Source organism: Felis catus, chromosome F1 (assembly GCF_018350175.1).
Source record: "Felis catus isolate Fca126 chromosome F1, F.catus_Fca126_mat1.0, whole genome shotgun sequence".
Lineage (NCBI taxonomy): Eukaryota > Metazoa > Chordata > Mammalia > Carnivora > Felidae > Felis > Felis catus.
Genome location: NC_058384.1, coordinates 18,436,724 through 18,451,850, shown reverse-complemented (window position 1 = coordinate 18,451,850; position 15,127 = coordinate 18,436,724). Strand labels below are relative to the sequence as shown.

At 36.9% G+C, this 15,127-nt stretch overlaps 1 protein-coding gene across 9 annotated transcripts in view; it reads right to left on the bottom strand.

Moving 5' to 3' along the window:
* PAPPA2 (pappalysin 2) overlaps window positions 1-15,127 on the bottom strand; it is a 527,743-nt gene that overhangs the window by 116,746 nt on the left and 395,870 nt on the right. For all 9 annotated transcript variants that reach the window (XM_045048405.1, XM_045048402.1, XM_045048410.1 and 6 more), the window contains 2 exons: window positions 13,370-13,560; window positions 11,283-11,429 (listed from right to left, as the gene is read on the bottom strand). In XM_045048405.1, coding sequence (XP_044904340.1) covers window positions 11,283-11,429; window positions 13,370-13,560 — 338 coding nt within the window. The remainder of the gene's footprint in view (window positions 1-11,282; window positions 11,430-13,369; window positions 13,561-15,127) is intronic.

Sequence of the window (15,127 nt, the reverse complement as noted above, 5' to 3'; positions counted from 1 at the left end):
ACATTTCTAATACAGACTGGTCCTTAATTTCTGAATGAATGGAGGCTCATTCTTTTTTTTTTTTTTTTTTTAATTTTTTTTTTCAACGTTTATTTATTTTTGGGACAGAGAGAGACAGAGCATGAACGGGGGAGGGGCAGAGAGAGAGGGAGACACAGAACCGGAAACAGGCTCCAGGCTCCAAGCCATCAGCCCAGAGCCTGACGCGGGGCTCGAACTCACGGACCGCGAGATCGTGACCTGGCTGAAGTCGGACGCTTAACCGACTGCGCCACCCAGGCGCCCCAGAGGCTCATTCTTTAAGTGCTTCCTAATAAAATGTAGGACCAAGAGAGGAAGGAAAAAAAAATGACAGAGCTGGCACCATAAAAGTTGTTACCCTCTAAAACTCAATGCTAGAAACAAACAAATAAAATGCTATTAAGGATCCATGATTTTAAAAAGATGTTATGAGTTACTACAAAATACTTAGGGTAGACCAATGATGAAAGCCCTATATGTCAACATTTATTGGCTAAAATCAAAGCAGTACCTAGAGGGAAACATTAGGGAACAGTGAAAACAAATTATCCAAGTGTTTGACACAGGAAGCTAAACAGAACATCCGTATGAATCCAGAATAACAGGGAGAGAGGAAATAATAAAGATAAAGACAGAAATCCATGACTTGGAGAACCGTGACTAGAAAGAGGAGGAAAATGAACAAAAGTAGAAATTGTTCTTTGAAGAAACCCAGACATGAGTAATCAAGAGAGTGAAGAGGAGAAATCAGAAGGCTTAAAAACATACAATATAAAAGGAGGGGTAACTATAGCTAAGACAGAGAGGAGACAAAATAAAAATACATTATGAACAACTATCAGCACGAAATTTGAACACGTGGAAGAAATTAGTAAATGTATGGAAATCTCCCATACTCCAAAATTGGAAAGGAGAAATTGAACATATTAATAAAAATCAAAGGAAGTTAAATGACAAACATAAATATTTCCTCAAGAAAAAACCCCAAACCCAATTGGTTTTACAGGTGGGTTAATTTTGAAGGAATAGATAATCCTTATTTTATACAGATGGTTTCAGAAACTACAAGAAGGAAAACTTCTCAATCAATTTTATGAGGCTTGTGTAATGTGAATATTCAAAAGAGGAACAAACTAATTCCTTATATAAATACAAGTGCAAAAATCCAAAGCAAAAGATTAACCAATAAAATCCAAGAGCATATTTAAAATATAATATGTAATAATCAAGCAGGTTCACTCCACAAAGGCAAAGATAACTTGACATCTAAAAAAAAAACTTATTGATATGATTCAACATAATGATAGATCAAACAAGAAAACTCATATGATCCTATCAATTGACATGTATCAAGTGTTTGATTAAGGTCGGCTCACATATACCAGTATGTTTTTCAAGAGGCAGAAGAAATAATCTAAGGCTTATTCTAAAATTTATATAGAAAATAAGTGCTCATGAATAATGAATAGCTAACTCAATTTTTTTAAATGTGCAAAAGCGGAAGAAGGTGGGGACATGCCCTACGAGTTATGCTTATGTAGCAAAGTCTATTCCAGAAACTAGTATATAATTAACGTGGCACTTCAGATCATCAGGGCAAGGATGGAATGTTTTAATGGTTGCGATTATAAATTGGCTTCTCATATATAGGAGGAAAAAAGGGGAGCCCTACTTATTCTAAATACAAAAACAAATTTCAATAGGTTAAAGGCTAAACTTCAAAAGGCAAAACTGTAAGAAAGTAAAAAATATTTTTGCAATCTTAGGAAAAAACTAATAGATTTATCTACATGACAATTAATAGAAGAGGAACATGAAATGGCTGACAGTTATTTTTGTAAAGGGATGCTCCACCTCACTAATAATGCCCAATATCACGATATCACTTGTTCACATCAGATTTACCCATTTTAGGTAATTAGATAATATTATGTTTATGCACGGATATGTGGAAATGAATGCACTATTTTCATTTGTCTTGGAAGTATCAACTTTAATTTCAAGTCCACATGCTGACATAGATGTCTCTCTCTTTCAGTGTATTTCTGAGCCATCTGGTTCCACTGATTTGTCTATTTGTTGATATTTTAACCATTATAACTTCATGGTATATTTTGATGTTTGACAGAGTCAGGCCTCCTTCCCCATTAAACTTTTGTAAAATTTCCATAAACACATTAATATCAACTTTGTCATTCCTTAAAAGTACTTCGTGAGAATTTTTATTGGGATTCTGCAAAGTCTGGGGTTTAGGGAGAGTCGACCTTCATAGGATATTGAGTCTTTCTGTACAAGACCAGTTTGTGACTCTTCATTTATTCAAGCTTTCATATGCCTTCTTCGTACAGATCTTTCCATTTCCTCTTTTTTTTTTTTTACATTTACTCCTAGATATTTTACTACCTTCACTGCTATTGTAAAGGAACTATTTTCTTTAATCATGTTTTCTCTTTGACTGCTATTTAAAAATTAGCATATTTGCTTTCATCTTAATTTCGTAATAAACTATGATACTAAATGTAATAATTTTGGGGTTGTTTCCTCTTTTCAGGTATCAACTTAATTTCTGGGGAAATAATTTGAATTTTATTTCCCCCTTTCACATTTTATCGTTTCATTTCTTTTATAGCTCAGAAAGCATAAAATTCAAAGTCTAGCATTGGCTGCTATTTCCAGAGAAACTAAAATAACAATGGTGATACAGGAGTTTTTGCTACTTTGCGCCTCTTTCTCTGTTAGTTCCTTTACATTTTTACTTTGACTTTAATTTGATCTTTTCCTAACTTAGGTGGAAACTTTGATTATTAATTTTATACTGCTTATTTTTCAAACATAGACATATAAAGCTATAAATCTCCCTGGAAGTACTATTTTAATCATATCTCATACATTTTGAAATGTTGCTTCATTATCATTCAGCTCAAAATATTTTCTACTTTTCCCCAGAAAACCTTCTTTGACCTATGGATTATTTAGAAATACACTGCTGGACTACCAAAAAATTGCACATCTCCTAGACATATTGTTATTCATTTCAAATCTAGTCCTGTAAAGGTCAGAGGATGTACTCTGTATGACTACAATTATTACAGATTTGCTAAGACTTATTTTATGGTCTAGTATATAGCCTATTTTGGTGAATGTATCACGTGCATTCTGCAGTTGCTGAGTGTAGTGTTTCTACCAATGTCAAGTAGATCAAGATACCTGATGATGATCTTCAAATCTTACACACTTGTCCTGATTTTTTTGTCTATTTGTTATATCAATGACTTACAGAGAGATATGATAAAAATCTCCAATTATTATTATGAATTTGGCTATTTGTCTATTAGTTCTGTCAACTTTTAATTCATTTCCTTTGAGGCTCTGTTCTTAGGTGATTCAATTTTATAACAATTAAGATTGTTCAGCATTTTTGATAAATTGACCCACTTATCATTATGAAATATCCCTATTTTCCTCCAGTAACACTCTATTTTGTCAGATATTAACATAGCACAGAAACTTTCTTACAGTTAGAGTTCACATGATATACAATTTTTCACTTTTACTTTCATTCTGCATGTCTTTGTATTTAAAGTGTGTTTTCGGGGTGCCTGGGTGGCTCAGTCAAACGTCGGACTTTGGCTCAGGTCATGATCTCACAGTTCGTGAGTTCGAGCCCCATGTCGGGATCTGTGCTCACAGCGCGGAGCCTGGAGCCCGCTTCTAGTTCTGTGTCTCCGTCTCTCTCGCCCCTCCCCTACCCCTGTTCACACGGCCTCTCTCTCTGTCTCTCAAAAACAAATGAACATTAAAAATTTTTAAAATAAGAATAATAAAGTGTGTTTTCATAAACGGTATGTAATTCTTTCCATGTTATGTAGACTGACAATCTCTACCTTTTACATGGCATTATTAGGCAATTTGAATTTAATGTAATTAATAACATCCTTAGTTTTAAGTCTGCCAGAGGGTATTTGTTTTTTATTAGCTGTTTCTTCGTTCCTCTTTTCCTGCTTTCTTTTGAGTGAATCAAGTTATTTTATCATTGTATTAATCTTCGTGTATATGTGTATTTTTAATGATTGCTCTGGAGATCATAATATGTATATCTAACTTACTACAATCTACATTCAAATAATATTACTATCCATAGTGTAAGGACCTTACAGCCATATTACTCCACTTACCACTTGTCCCTTGTAATAATACATATTATTTCTTTGCAGGAGAGGACGGTCAAGCTGTCACTGAGGTTGCTCGACGTCCCGTTTCACACACTCACGCTTCCTTCCCTTCTTTTCCACAGATGTTGGTACCCAGGCCGCTCCTTAATAAACACCTGGCACACTAAGTTCCATCTCAATTTTGGTATACGTGCTGACGAAGCAAGCACCTAAATTCCATCTCAGAATCTACTCCTACAGCATCCAACCTGCCACAACCAAAGAAGATGATCAAACTTCCCCCCATCTTCGAAAAATTTCTTTTGATGTGGTTTTCACTCAAACTATAGCCCATCTTTTATAAAATTTTGGAGGAAGAGGTAGTCTGCCTCTGTTTCTAGCCTCTGTCTCCTCCCCTTTCAATCTAGCATAGCCCACAGTCCCACTTACCCACCTCCGTGTTGTGTCATAAGTAGCCTCCCCCCAGTCACCGGATACATTCCAGTGGACCCCTAGGGGATGCCTGAAACTGCAGATAGTACCAAACCCTATATTTATACTATGTCTTTTCCTATACATCATACCAATGATGACATTTAATTTATAGATTAGGCACAGTAAGGGATTAACAATAACTAATAATAAAATAGGACAATTGTAACAATGTACTATAATAAAAATTATATGAATAACTCTCTCTCAAAATATCATTGTACTTCTTCTTGTGATGGTGTGAGATAATAAAATGTCTACGTGATGACATGTGAGGTGAATGACCCAGGCGTTGTGACATAGTGTGAGGCTACTACTGACTTTGTGATGATGTGTCAGAGGAGGGTCATCTGCTTTTCAACCGCAGTTGACCGCAGTCACGGAAACTGAAAGAGTGAAAACACGGATGAGGGGGTGCCACTATGTTACCATTACGCTCCCAATTGCCAAGGCCGAAAGCTAACATGACATCGTTCATTCAAGCAATCGCCAAACATTCTGAAGATTACAACAGGGAAGCTCTGTGCTCAGTGCCTGACATAAAACCATGACTATACATGGTCACTGCCCACAAGTTCCTAGAGTTCATCAGATGAAGACGGAGAAAGGAGAACAGCAAAGTATACAAACGCTGTGACGGAAGAGTCTGCTGAGGAGGCGCATAGGAAGAAGTTACCGATTACACTAAGAGGGGCTTGGGCAAGAGGTTCGGGGAAGGTCAGACTATAAAAGATATATCCATGAGCTAAATCTTAGAAGATGAATATGTGTTTCTTAGAGACACAAAACAGAGAAAGCACTTACAGAGAAAGAAAAACACGAGCTCCCTACCTGAAAGGTTATGGAGATGTGAAAACCTTGGAGTATTCCCATACTGAAAGCAATCTGTTATGACTAAAATGATTAAGGCCTAGAATGTGTGTGTGTGTATGTGTGTGTGTGTAGAGGAGTGTGGAAGATGGGATAAATGGGGGAATTCAATGAGACAAGGTTTATCTCTATCTCTCTATGTCCAGTCACCAGGTCCTTCTGAGTCTGTTTTGTAGTTACTGTGTCTGTACCATATGACTTACGACATTTTGTCTTCTGGAGTATTTGTGCAACATGGCCATGCAGTGTATGTACCTCAAGGATAAAGATGGTGACTCATTCAGCTTTGAACTTCTCTATAGTATAATATTCTATTCATTTTCGCCAATGTTTATGGAGTAGAATTAAAATTGGCCCTGTTATGAGGTGGAAATAAGGCAAGTGTCTATCAACATCTTTAGTATGAACTGGACACGTGATCCAGAGTGAAGGTGGGCACGCTATAACCCATGGGCCAAATCTGACCCACTGCCTGGTTTTGTATGGTCTGTGAGCTAAGAATGTCTTTTGCATTTTCCAATGGTTGAAAAAAAAATCAAAGAAAACCAATATGAATAAGGTGAAAATTATATGAAATGAAATTTCAGTGTTCATACATATAATTTTATTAGAACACAGCTATGCTTGTTCATTTACATACTGCCTGTGGCTGCTTTCATTCTATAACAGCAGTGTTAACAGAGTTGTAAGTAGTTGTAACAGAGACTGTATGGCCCATGAACCCTAGAATATTTATTATTTTGCTCTTTATACCAGCTCCTGGTAGAGAGGAAGGACCGTGGCATTTTGGGATAAACTGGATTTGAATCTGAATCTTATCTGTATCTCTATTAACTATGTTATCCCAAATGTTTAGCATCTCTGAGTTTTCAGATAATCATTTTTAGAATGAGTAAAATCACATCTCTGATAGAGAGCTTGTATGAAAATTAATAATAAGATACCTGGAACGGAAAAAAATATCAATAAATGTGTTTCTCAACCACCACCGTCCCCACATCACTGTGTGGTATCACAGACTCTTTGAAATCCAATCAATTAAATATGTAATACATTTTCTGTTGAAGATTCATACTCAGTGTTTGGCTAGTTGAACCCAAACAAAGAAAAGAAGGAAATAATGGTTTATAGGCTTTAGGTTTTACACAGCAAAGGCTTCACATAGCACATGTTTCCAGCAGTGGTCTCTAATTTATAATTGATGTTTTAAATATTATATTCAAAATACTATAAGCATACTATATTTAAAATACCTAACTACTTTCTGTTAGGATTGCTAACCAGTCCAGCCTGAGTGAGACCATTCCAAATTGGGAACATTTTAGAACAGCCATGAAAATAAATATGAACATATGATTTTGCATATGTTGATGGGCTCTCTGTGTAACCAAACAGCACCTCCTTCTCAGATTGCTTCATTTGTTGTCTGTATTGCTGAGATTCAAAGCACTTTCTGGAAGGAATCATTCCCTCTGTTTCTTTCTCTATCCCCCAATGGCACCTCGAGTTATAATATGCACTTAATAAATCCTATGAATTAGGTCCATGGATACATTGTCTTTGAAGAATTTAGAAGAAATTCAACAAAAGAAGACAAGAGGGCTTTCCTTCCAATTCCACATGTTTTAATTTGTTTTCTTGCTCATGTCATGTTCTCATGTTTATCCCCAGTGTTCAATTCTGGGTCTGGCATATAACAGGTGCATAACACGTGCTGACTGAATACAGCAACATGGTATAGAGGAATAAACATGCGATCACAGTCAAGAGGCATGAGTCTGATCTTCAGTTTTACCATTTGATTCTTGAGTAATGTAAAAAAAGCACTTTGAGACGAATTCTTATTTTTCTAATCTATAAAATAGGAAAACAACTACTTTGCCAAACTCAGAGCTACTGCAGGGATCAAATTAAAAAGCACATGAGAATGCACTTTGTAAACTATAGTGGCTTTTAAAATGTGCTTATTACTGTAAATAATAAAAATTTACATGTTCTGCCTTATAAAAGAAATTCCTAACATTTTGGTGTATTGGTTTGAGATTAGATGAAACCAAAGAAAACTAAGAGAGACAAGTTCTCAGTAAATGAGGACTAAATTGAGAAATTTGTTGGGAAAGTAGCGTTTTAGTAAATGAAGGATTTTGGAAAGATATTTTCAAGGCTAACGTTTTTCAGTATAGTTGTTTCTCACTTGTGCAATAAATTTGTCTCTGATTCACTACATGCAAATCATATGTGTGTGTCAAATCAAGATTAAAGTAAACTAAAAAAAAATAAATAAATAAAGAGTCAGAAATCCTATAGCCCTCAGAAAACTTGCGGAAAAAATCCCCAATGAGCTTATTTTTAGAAATCACTTCCTAATTTATTTGGTATTAAGTGGATTTGTAAAAACTAAATTTTATTAATAGGTTTGATATATTAACTCCCAAATATATTTGTGATTTTTTTCATATATATATATATATATATATATATATATATATATATATACCCCTACATCATTTGTAGTAAAAACAGGGTGCACACCGAAAATATAAAGTATACATGGTAGTTAACTGACATACATTAAAAGAATTCCAGTTGGAGACTTCTGCTTCTAGCTATGAGGAAATAGCTTATAATAGAACAAACACTTCTGTCAAGAATAATTATAAAATATGAATAAAGTAAAAAGAAAATTTTTTTTATTTTTTTAATGTGTATTTAATTTTGAAAGAGAGAGAGAAAACAAGCAGGGGAGGGACAGAGAGAGAGGGAGACACAGAATCTGAAGCAGGCTCCAGGCTCTGAGCTGTCAGCACAGAGCCCGACGCGGGGCTCAAGCCCACAAACCATGTGATCACGACCTGAGCTGAAGTCAGACACCCAACTGACTGAGCCATCCAGATGCCCCAAAAAAGAAAAAAGTTTGAAAACATGTGAGAGCAACCACAGCAATCAGGACTGAAGAGACTTGAAAAGCAAGAAACCACACTGAAAGGAACCTCACATTCTGTGCCACTTTTGCCATTGAGGTATTTTTCAAACTCTAAGCTCTGCAGAATAAGAGCATAAGAAACGAAGCGGGAATTGGTGGGTGAGAGGCCAAAAAGCCAAACAGTTTTTACCAGACACATACTGCTGAGGAGACAGAAATTGTACTCCAGAGACTATCAAGGTGGAGGGCCTAATCCAAGCTTTTATTTGAGACCCCTAAAATGGGGAAAAAAGGAAAAGGGGAAAAACATATCAGAGCTCACTAATACAGAAATTTAAAGCATCTTTTCTTTTTAATTTGTTTAATGTTTATTTATTTTTGAGAGAGAGAGAGACAGAGTGCAAGCAGGAGAGGGGCAGAGAGAGAGGGAGACATAGAATCCAAAGCAGGCTCCAGGCTCTGAGCTATCAGCACAGAGCCCAACAGGGCTCGAGCTCACAAACTGTGAGATCATGACCTGAGCCAAAGTCAGACACGTAACTAGCTGAGTCACTCAGGCACCCCAGAAATTTGAGTCATCTTCATTACTGATTGGATTAAGATGTTCTTTCCCAAATCTTACTACATGTTTAAAAAAAAAAGTAAATGGTCTTGAAAGGAAGATATCATTAGCCACAATCTCTACAATAATATTTAGTTAAAACTTTATTCAATATGAAAGTAAATGAGGCTAAATGAATGAAAATAAAGAGAAGAAACAGTCAACATAAACAGACCTCAGGTCACCAAGCTATTTGTATTATCAGGCACAGACTTTACAATTATAGGGATTAATATATTTTTAAAATAAACTATAGGATAAAGAATTTCAAACAAAATGAGAATCTATACAAAAAGTTAAATAATAATTCTAGAATTAAAAATACAATAACTGAAATTAATAATGTAATAAACAGTTTAACAGCCAATTATATGGAATAAAAGTTGTGATTAGTAAAACAGAAAGCATACCAGTATGAAATAACCAGATTTCAGCATGAAGAAAAAGGGGAAGAAAAGTAAAAAAAAAAAAAGAAAAAGGAGAAAAGATATACAGTAAAAGGTCTACTGCATGTATATCTTGTGTCTAAGAAAAGGAAGAAAGCATAGATGGGCAAGTAGAGACATTAAGTCACAGATTCAGAAAGTTTGACAAACCATTAGCCAGACATATACAAAGGAAAAACAGGCCTTGGAACATCATAGTAAAAGTGCCGAAGACAAAACACAAAGAGAATATACTAAAAGCATCACAGAGTAAAAGACATTGCCTTCAAAGTTGTATATAGCAGATTGATAGCTAACTCTCCAAAGAAAGTACGAAAGTGAAAAGACACTGGGATAACATCTTTAGGTGATGAACAAAAACAACTGGCCACTTAGAATTCTATATACCAAGCAAAGATACTCTTGGAAAATGAATGTCAAATAAAGATACTTTCAGCCGCACAAAAACTGAAAGAATACATTGCCAGCACACTCACATAAAAAGAAACGATGGAATTTCTTTTTCACGCTAAATAAAAATGAGGAAAGCATAGAAATATGGAAAGGCCTGAAGAGCATTGGGCAGGGTAAATATTTAGCTATTTTTAAATCATATTAACTTTAAAAAGCCAGGAAGCAGTAAATGGAGGTAGAGTATTCTCAGGGGCTCACTGCTTATGAAATTATGAGAGCTCTAATTCATAGCAGAAAATTGTAAAGAAATCACATAAATTAAGAAGACAATGACAGACAACCCTACAAAACTGAGCAAAAGATTTGAATATGACCTCCAAGTGAAAAAAAAAGAAGTATACAGAAATGGCCAATATATATTTAAAAGACCAAATTCATTAGGCAACATATAAATCCAACTGACATGATGGAGGGGCTACTACCTTTCTATGCCAAACAGAATGGCTAAAATTAAGGCTTGAAATATCAAGTACTGATGAAAATGTGAAGCATCTGGAATACTCATAAGCCTCTAGTGGGAGTAGGAATTAGTACAACCACTGTGGAAGACTACTTGGAATTATCTACTAAAGCTTCTCATCTGCCTACCAACGATCTAGAAGTTCCAAATATACCCACCTGTTTATATATGTTCACAAAAGAAATACAGAAATGTTTATAGCAGAACTATGTGTAACACCATAGAGAAAAACTGGAAATAAGCCAAACGTTCATCAATATGGACACACAAGTTTGGTGTACTCATACACTGGAATGCTACGTGGCAATGAAAATGAACCCTACTGCTAAATGAAGCAGCACTCTAGCAAATGAAATGTTGAGTAAGAACGAATGAGACACAAGAAGTACGTACTGTAAAGTTCTTCACATAAAGTTCAAAAACAGGCACAATAATCTATGGCAATGGAACTAAAAAGAGTAGATACCTCTGTGGTAAAATCACTGAGAAGGGGAATAAGAGTGATTTATGGGGTGATGTCGTACTCTGTTTCTTGATCTGTGTGGTGGTTAGAGAGGATGTTCACTCTGTAAAAATGTATTGATCTGTGCATTTTTGATTTTTTGCACCTTTCTGTGTGTATGTTACACTTTGTAAATGGGTTGACTTACAAAGAAAGAAGGCCAAAATTCAAAGAGGTGAAAAATAAACCCAAAATATAAAACCTCAGAGAAAAACAAGAGGAAATTTCCCGAGAAGCCAATCCAACATATCACTTTACACACATACACGCACGCGCGCGCGCACACACACACACACACACACACACACACACACACACACAATCTACCCACAGCCTTCACAAACAACCATTTGGTTCACTTACTTTGAGCCAAACCTCCTCCTCCCTCTCCAGGCTACCTTCTGTCTGCTCACTCCTTTTATCCTGAGGTCTGTTTCCATTGGTGACACAGGGAAACCAGCCAGTGAGAGGACGGTGCTCTGGTAAATCTGGATGGTATGACGTGCAAATCTGAAATGTAATTTCAATCAAAAATTAAATGTATAAGGTGAGAGAGAAATAAATACAATGACTCTGTAGCTCAAAACCAAAGTTTTCCTCTCTTTCTGAGTGCCTAATGATCACACTATTGGCAGAAAACTTTTCTCTAAGCAGAAGAATGTCTCAATGCTCTCTGTTAACCTCAAGATATAATTTACCTGGGTAGAAAAACACACATGATAACTCTCAGCCTACCATCAACCCAGATATCTTGCCCAAAGAACAGTCCTGGAACATTTTAGGCAACTGCTCCTAGAATTAGCCATAGAAGTCTGTCCAGGATGATGGTTATATCCTTACTGGGCAGGATCCACCAGTCCGAGGAGTGAGGCTACTGAGTCAGAAACCATTAAGCATTCAGCTGGGTAAAGGAGTCAGGGAACAGAAACACCAGAAAATTTCTCCACTTAATACTTAAGGAAGATAGACAAGCTAGACTAAAAGCCACTTCAGAGAGCTGTTACTAACTCAGAATCTCCCGACTTTCCTGGCTTCCTGTCACTGGGCACCAAGAACTCTTGAGAAAGATGCCAGATTTCACTGAAGAAGTGTAGTGAACATTGCTAGCCGCCTCCCCATATCCATTTCCCCTTACTTTCTTATTAGGAAACTCTGATTTTGTTCAAGGTGGCAGTAAATCCAGTTATAAATGCTCGTCTCCTCAGAGACCTTTACAACAAAGGGTGATGATGTGACCTGGATGTGACCAATGAGATGTTGGTGGAAGTCTATAGTGTTAAACGTCCAGAAAAGCTGCCATGATTGTTTCCCAATAAAAAGGGACTCAGTTAGCGTATACGTACTTCCTGTGAACTTCCCCCATCTTCCTGCCTGAAATGCTGACTTCATGCCTGGTGGAGTCATCTTATGAATAGGAGGAAGAAAGCTGCAAGCCAAGGATGGAAAGAGCTAGAATCTAGAAGATTCCAAGGTCCTTGAGGAGTCTCTCGAACTAGAGCACCAACTCCTGGCTAGTTTCTCAACCTCCTGGGGGTCTCCTGAAGTATACAATGCAATGATTTCATCCTGGCCTAAAATACCAACAGAGCTAAATCACACTTCCATTGAAATGATGGTATTGCTTATTGTTATGATGAATGGAAGAGTTTAGTTGGCAATGGATGCATCTGGAATAGTACCCAAAAGCCAAAGCCCTTAATCTTCTTTTCAGTATTCAACTCTAATTCATAGATGTCAGTCCTTAAAGTCCTTGGAGGATCTCCTATTTATTTAGGTGGATATTCATGGAAAATTGTATACCAGAGGATTTGTTTTTAGTACTAGATCTAGAATTTCTTCAATAATAACAGTCCTTTAAATCAAGTTATACTTTGATCTTTAATATACTTTAAATTTCATTTGATCCTTGTGATAAACCATTGAGTTAAATGCAAAAGTTATTACTATCCCCATTTTACATATGAGAAAATTGGGGCCCAGAGAGGTTAAGTGACCTGTCAAACCTCGTTTAGTGATAACAGTAGTAATACCAGTGAATTCAATATTGTAATCCAGGCATTCTGACTCTTTGCTACTTCTTTTTCTTCTTGTAAAACAAATTCTCCCGTATAGAAAGCCCAAGTGTAATTTCTGATATTTGTACATCTAAAGTTAATTTTGCGATGCTTCTCTGTACCTTGGAATCAGCGACTGTACAGCCAAATGTTCCTAGATGAAAACTAGTAAGGGTAAGTGGGGTAAGGGAGGTGCGGGGGCAGGGTGGGGGAGATGAGATTTAATTGCTAGTCCAGAAATTTTTCATTTAATGTTACCTTATTCCGAGTTCAGTAGGGACTAAATTTGATGTCAAAGACAGGAAAGAAATGTAAGCCCCCCCATAAAGCACGTGAGAGAGAGAGCCCCTTTACAATTCTGCTCAGCCTTCGCTCCATTCTTCCGGCTTGATTTACCATGGAATGAGGTTCTCCAGTTACCAAGGAAGCAGGACACTTCTTGTCTTCATGAGAGGAATAAGCTCGGGTGGCCCACTGATCCACATATCCTTTGGGAGTATAGAGGCCACAGTCTATGATGCTGGTTTCCTTCTCAAAAGGTTCACATATCCCATCTCCCTCATATATGTAACATAGGCTTGGCTCCCCTGGCAAGAAATATTGTATAACATTTCAAAAAGTGTTCATAGATGTCATGGAAAACTCATTGCATTTCTTCTCAAGTCCACAAAAGAAAATGCTGTCACTGCCAGCTAGCTTAATACCCACCCCAAACATACAGACAAAACGATGTGCGTGCACACACACACACACACACACACACACACACACGCACACACATACACACACACACACCTTCCTAAAGAAGAAGGATTCTTCATGGGGAGAGAAGTAGAATCCATCTCTATAATAGAAAGTATAGAAAGCAGTGGGATTTGTGAATAAAGAATAGCGAGAGAAAAGTAACCGTAGGCCGGAGGTAGAAAGAAATTTGAAGGCATCGTTAAGCAAGATCCTGAGGGAAGGAGGGGATATAAGAGTAGAAGGTAAAAGAAGGAAGAGAAGTTAAAGAAATGGTATGATGGGCTATGTACGTGGATCCCCTTCATGGTTCTTGAAGTAGTAAAGTATTTGAGGGATTTGTTTTCCATTACTCTTTGTGGCTGAACTGTGTTTCCTCAACTAACTGCGCCCCTGCTCTGAAAGAGACCATACGGGCACTGGGTTTTCAAGGCTTACATGCCTCTTCTTTCCTTTCGTCTTACAACAACCATGCGGGATGTGCATTTTTTGTTTGTGTCATAAATAAGGAACATTTTGCCACAGGTCCCTTGATGCGTAAGTAATAGAGCTTGGATTGGAGCCAGGCTCACAGAAGGTGGGCGCAGTGGGGTCTCTATCAAGCTGAGGCCAAGGCACTGCCTTCAAGAGCAAACAAGTGAGGAGCGAATCTGTAAGAAAACCTGCTGGAGTGTTAGCAAGCGAGCTTGTATTCCCTGGACAAGTTCCACACTTGCTCACCAGAAAACTCCTCCTAAGTGAATAGTACCAACTACAGACACGTAAACTAGCTTTCTTCAAGTGTGGAAAGCTGAGGTACAGTTAGAAAGCCACTTACTGAGTTCTGGTCCGTTTTTTACCAAAACGTAGGACAATTAACATTAGTGGCACGATTCTAATCTCCTATTTCTACTTTAAGTAATAGGACAAGATGACAGGACCAAGATTTGGAAACATAGCAACGTGTAGGTATACATGCAGTAACATCATTACTAAAATTCACTGTTACTATACCATTCTTGTTATTTTTAATTCTTCACAGCAATACCACAGGGATGCTGAAGTAGTTTTTTCAGTGGCTCATCAACATGTAGCTACTAATTATTTTCCTTCACAATTTCCTCCAGTCTAAGGCCCTTCTGCTGTAAATCTGTCTCTACTTGCCAGGAATAAGCCAATGTTCCCAGGACGGGGTTCTAAGCTTATTTGGGGTTTTAAACTCCTGCATTCCATCCAACCCATGGCCTTCCCAAATCACTCCCCCAAACCTAAAGCCAATATATGTGCATTTGGAATGACTTTCCCATGATGATTTCTCTCTCTCTCTCTCTCTCTCTCATATATATGCATATATATGTATTTACACATGTACATGTATTCATGTACATAAATATGTGTATTTAATATATATATTTGCATTTATGTATATATAAA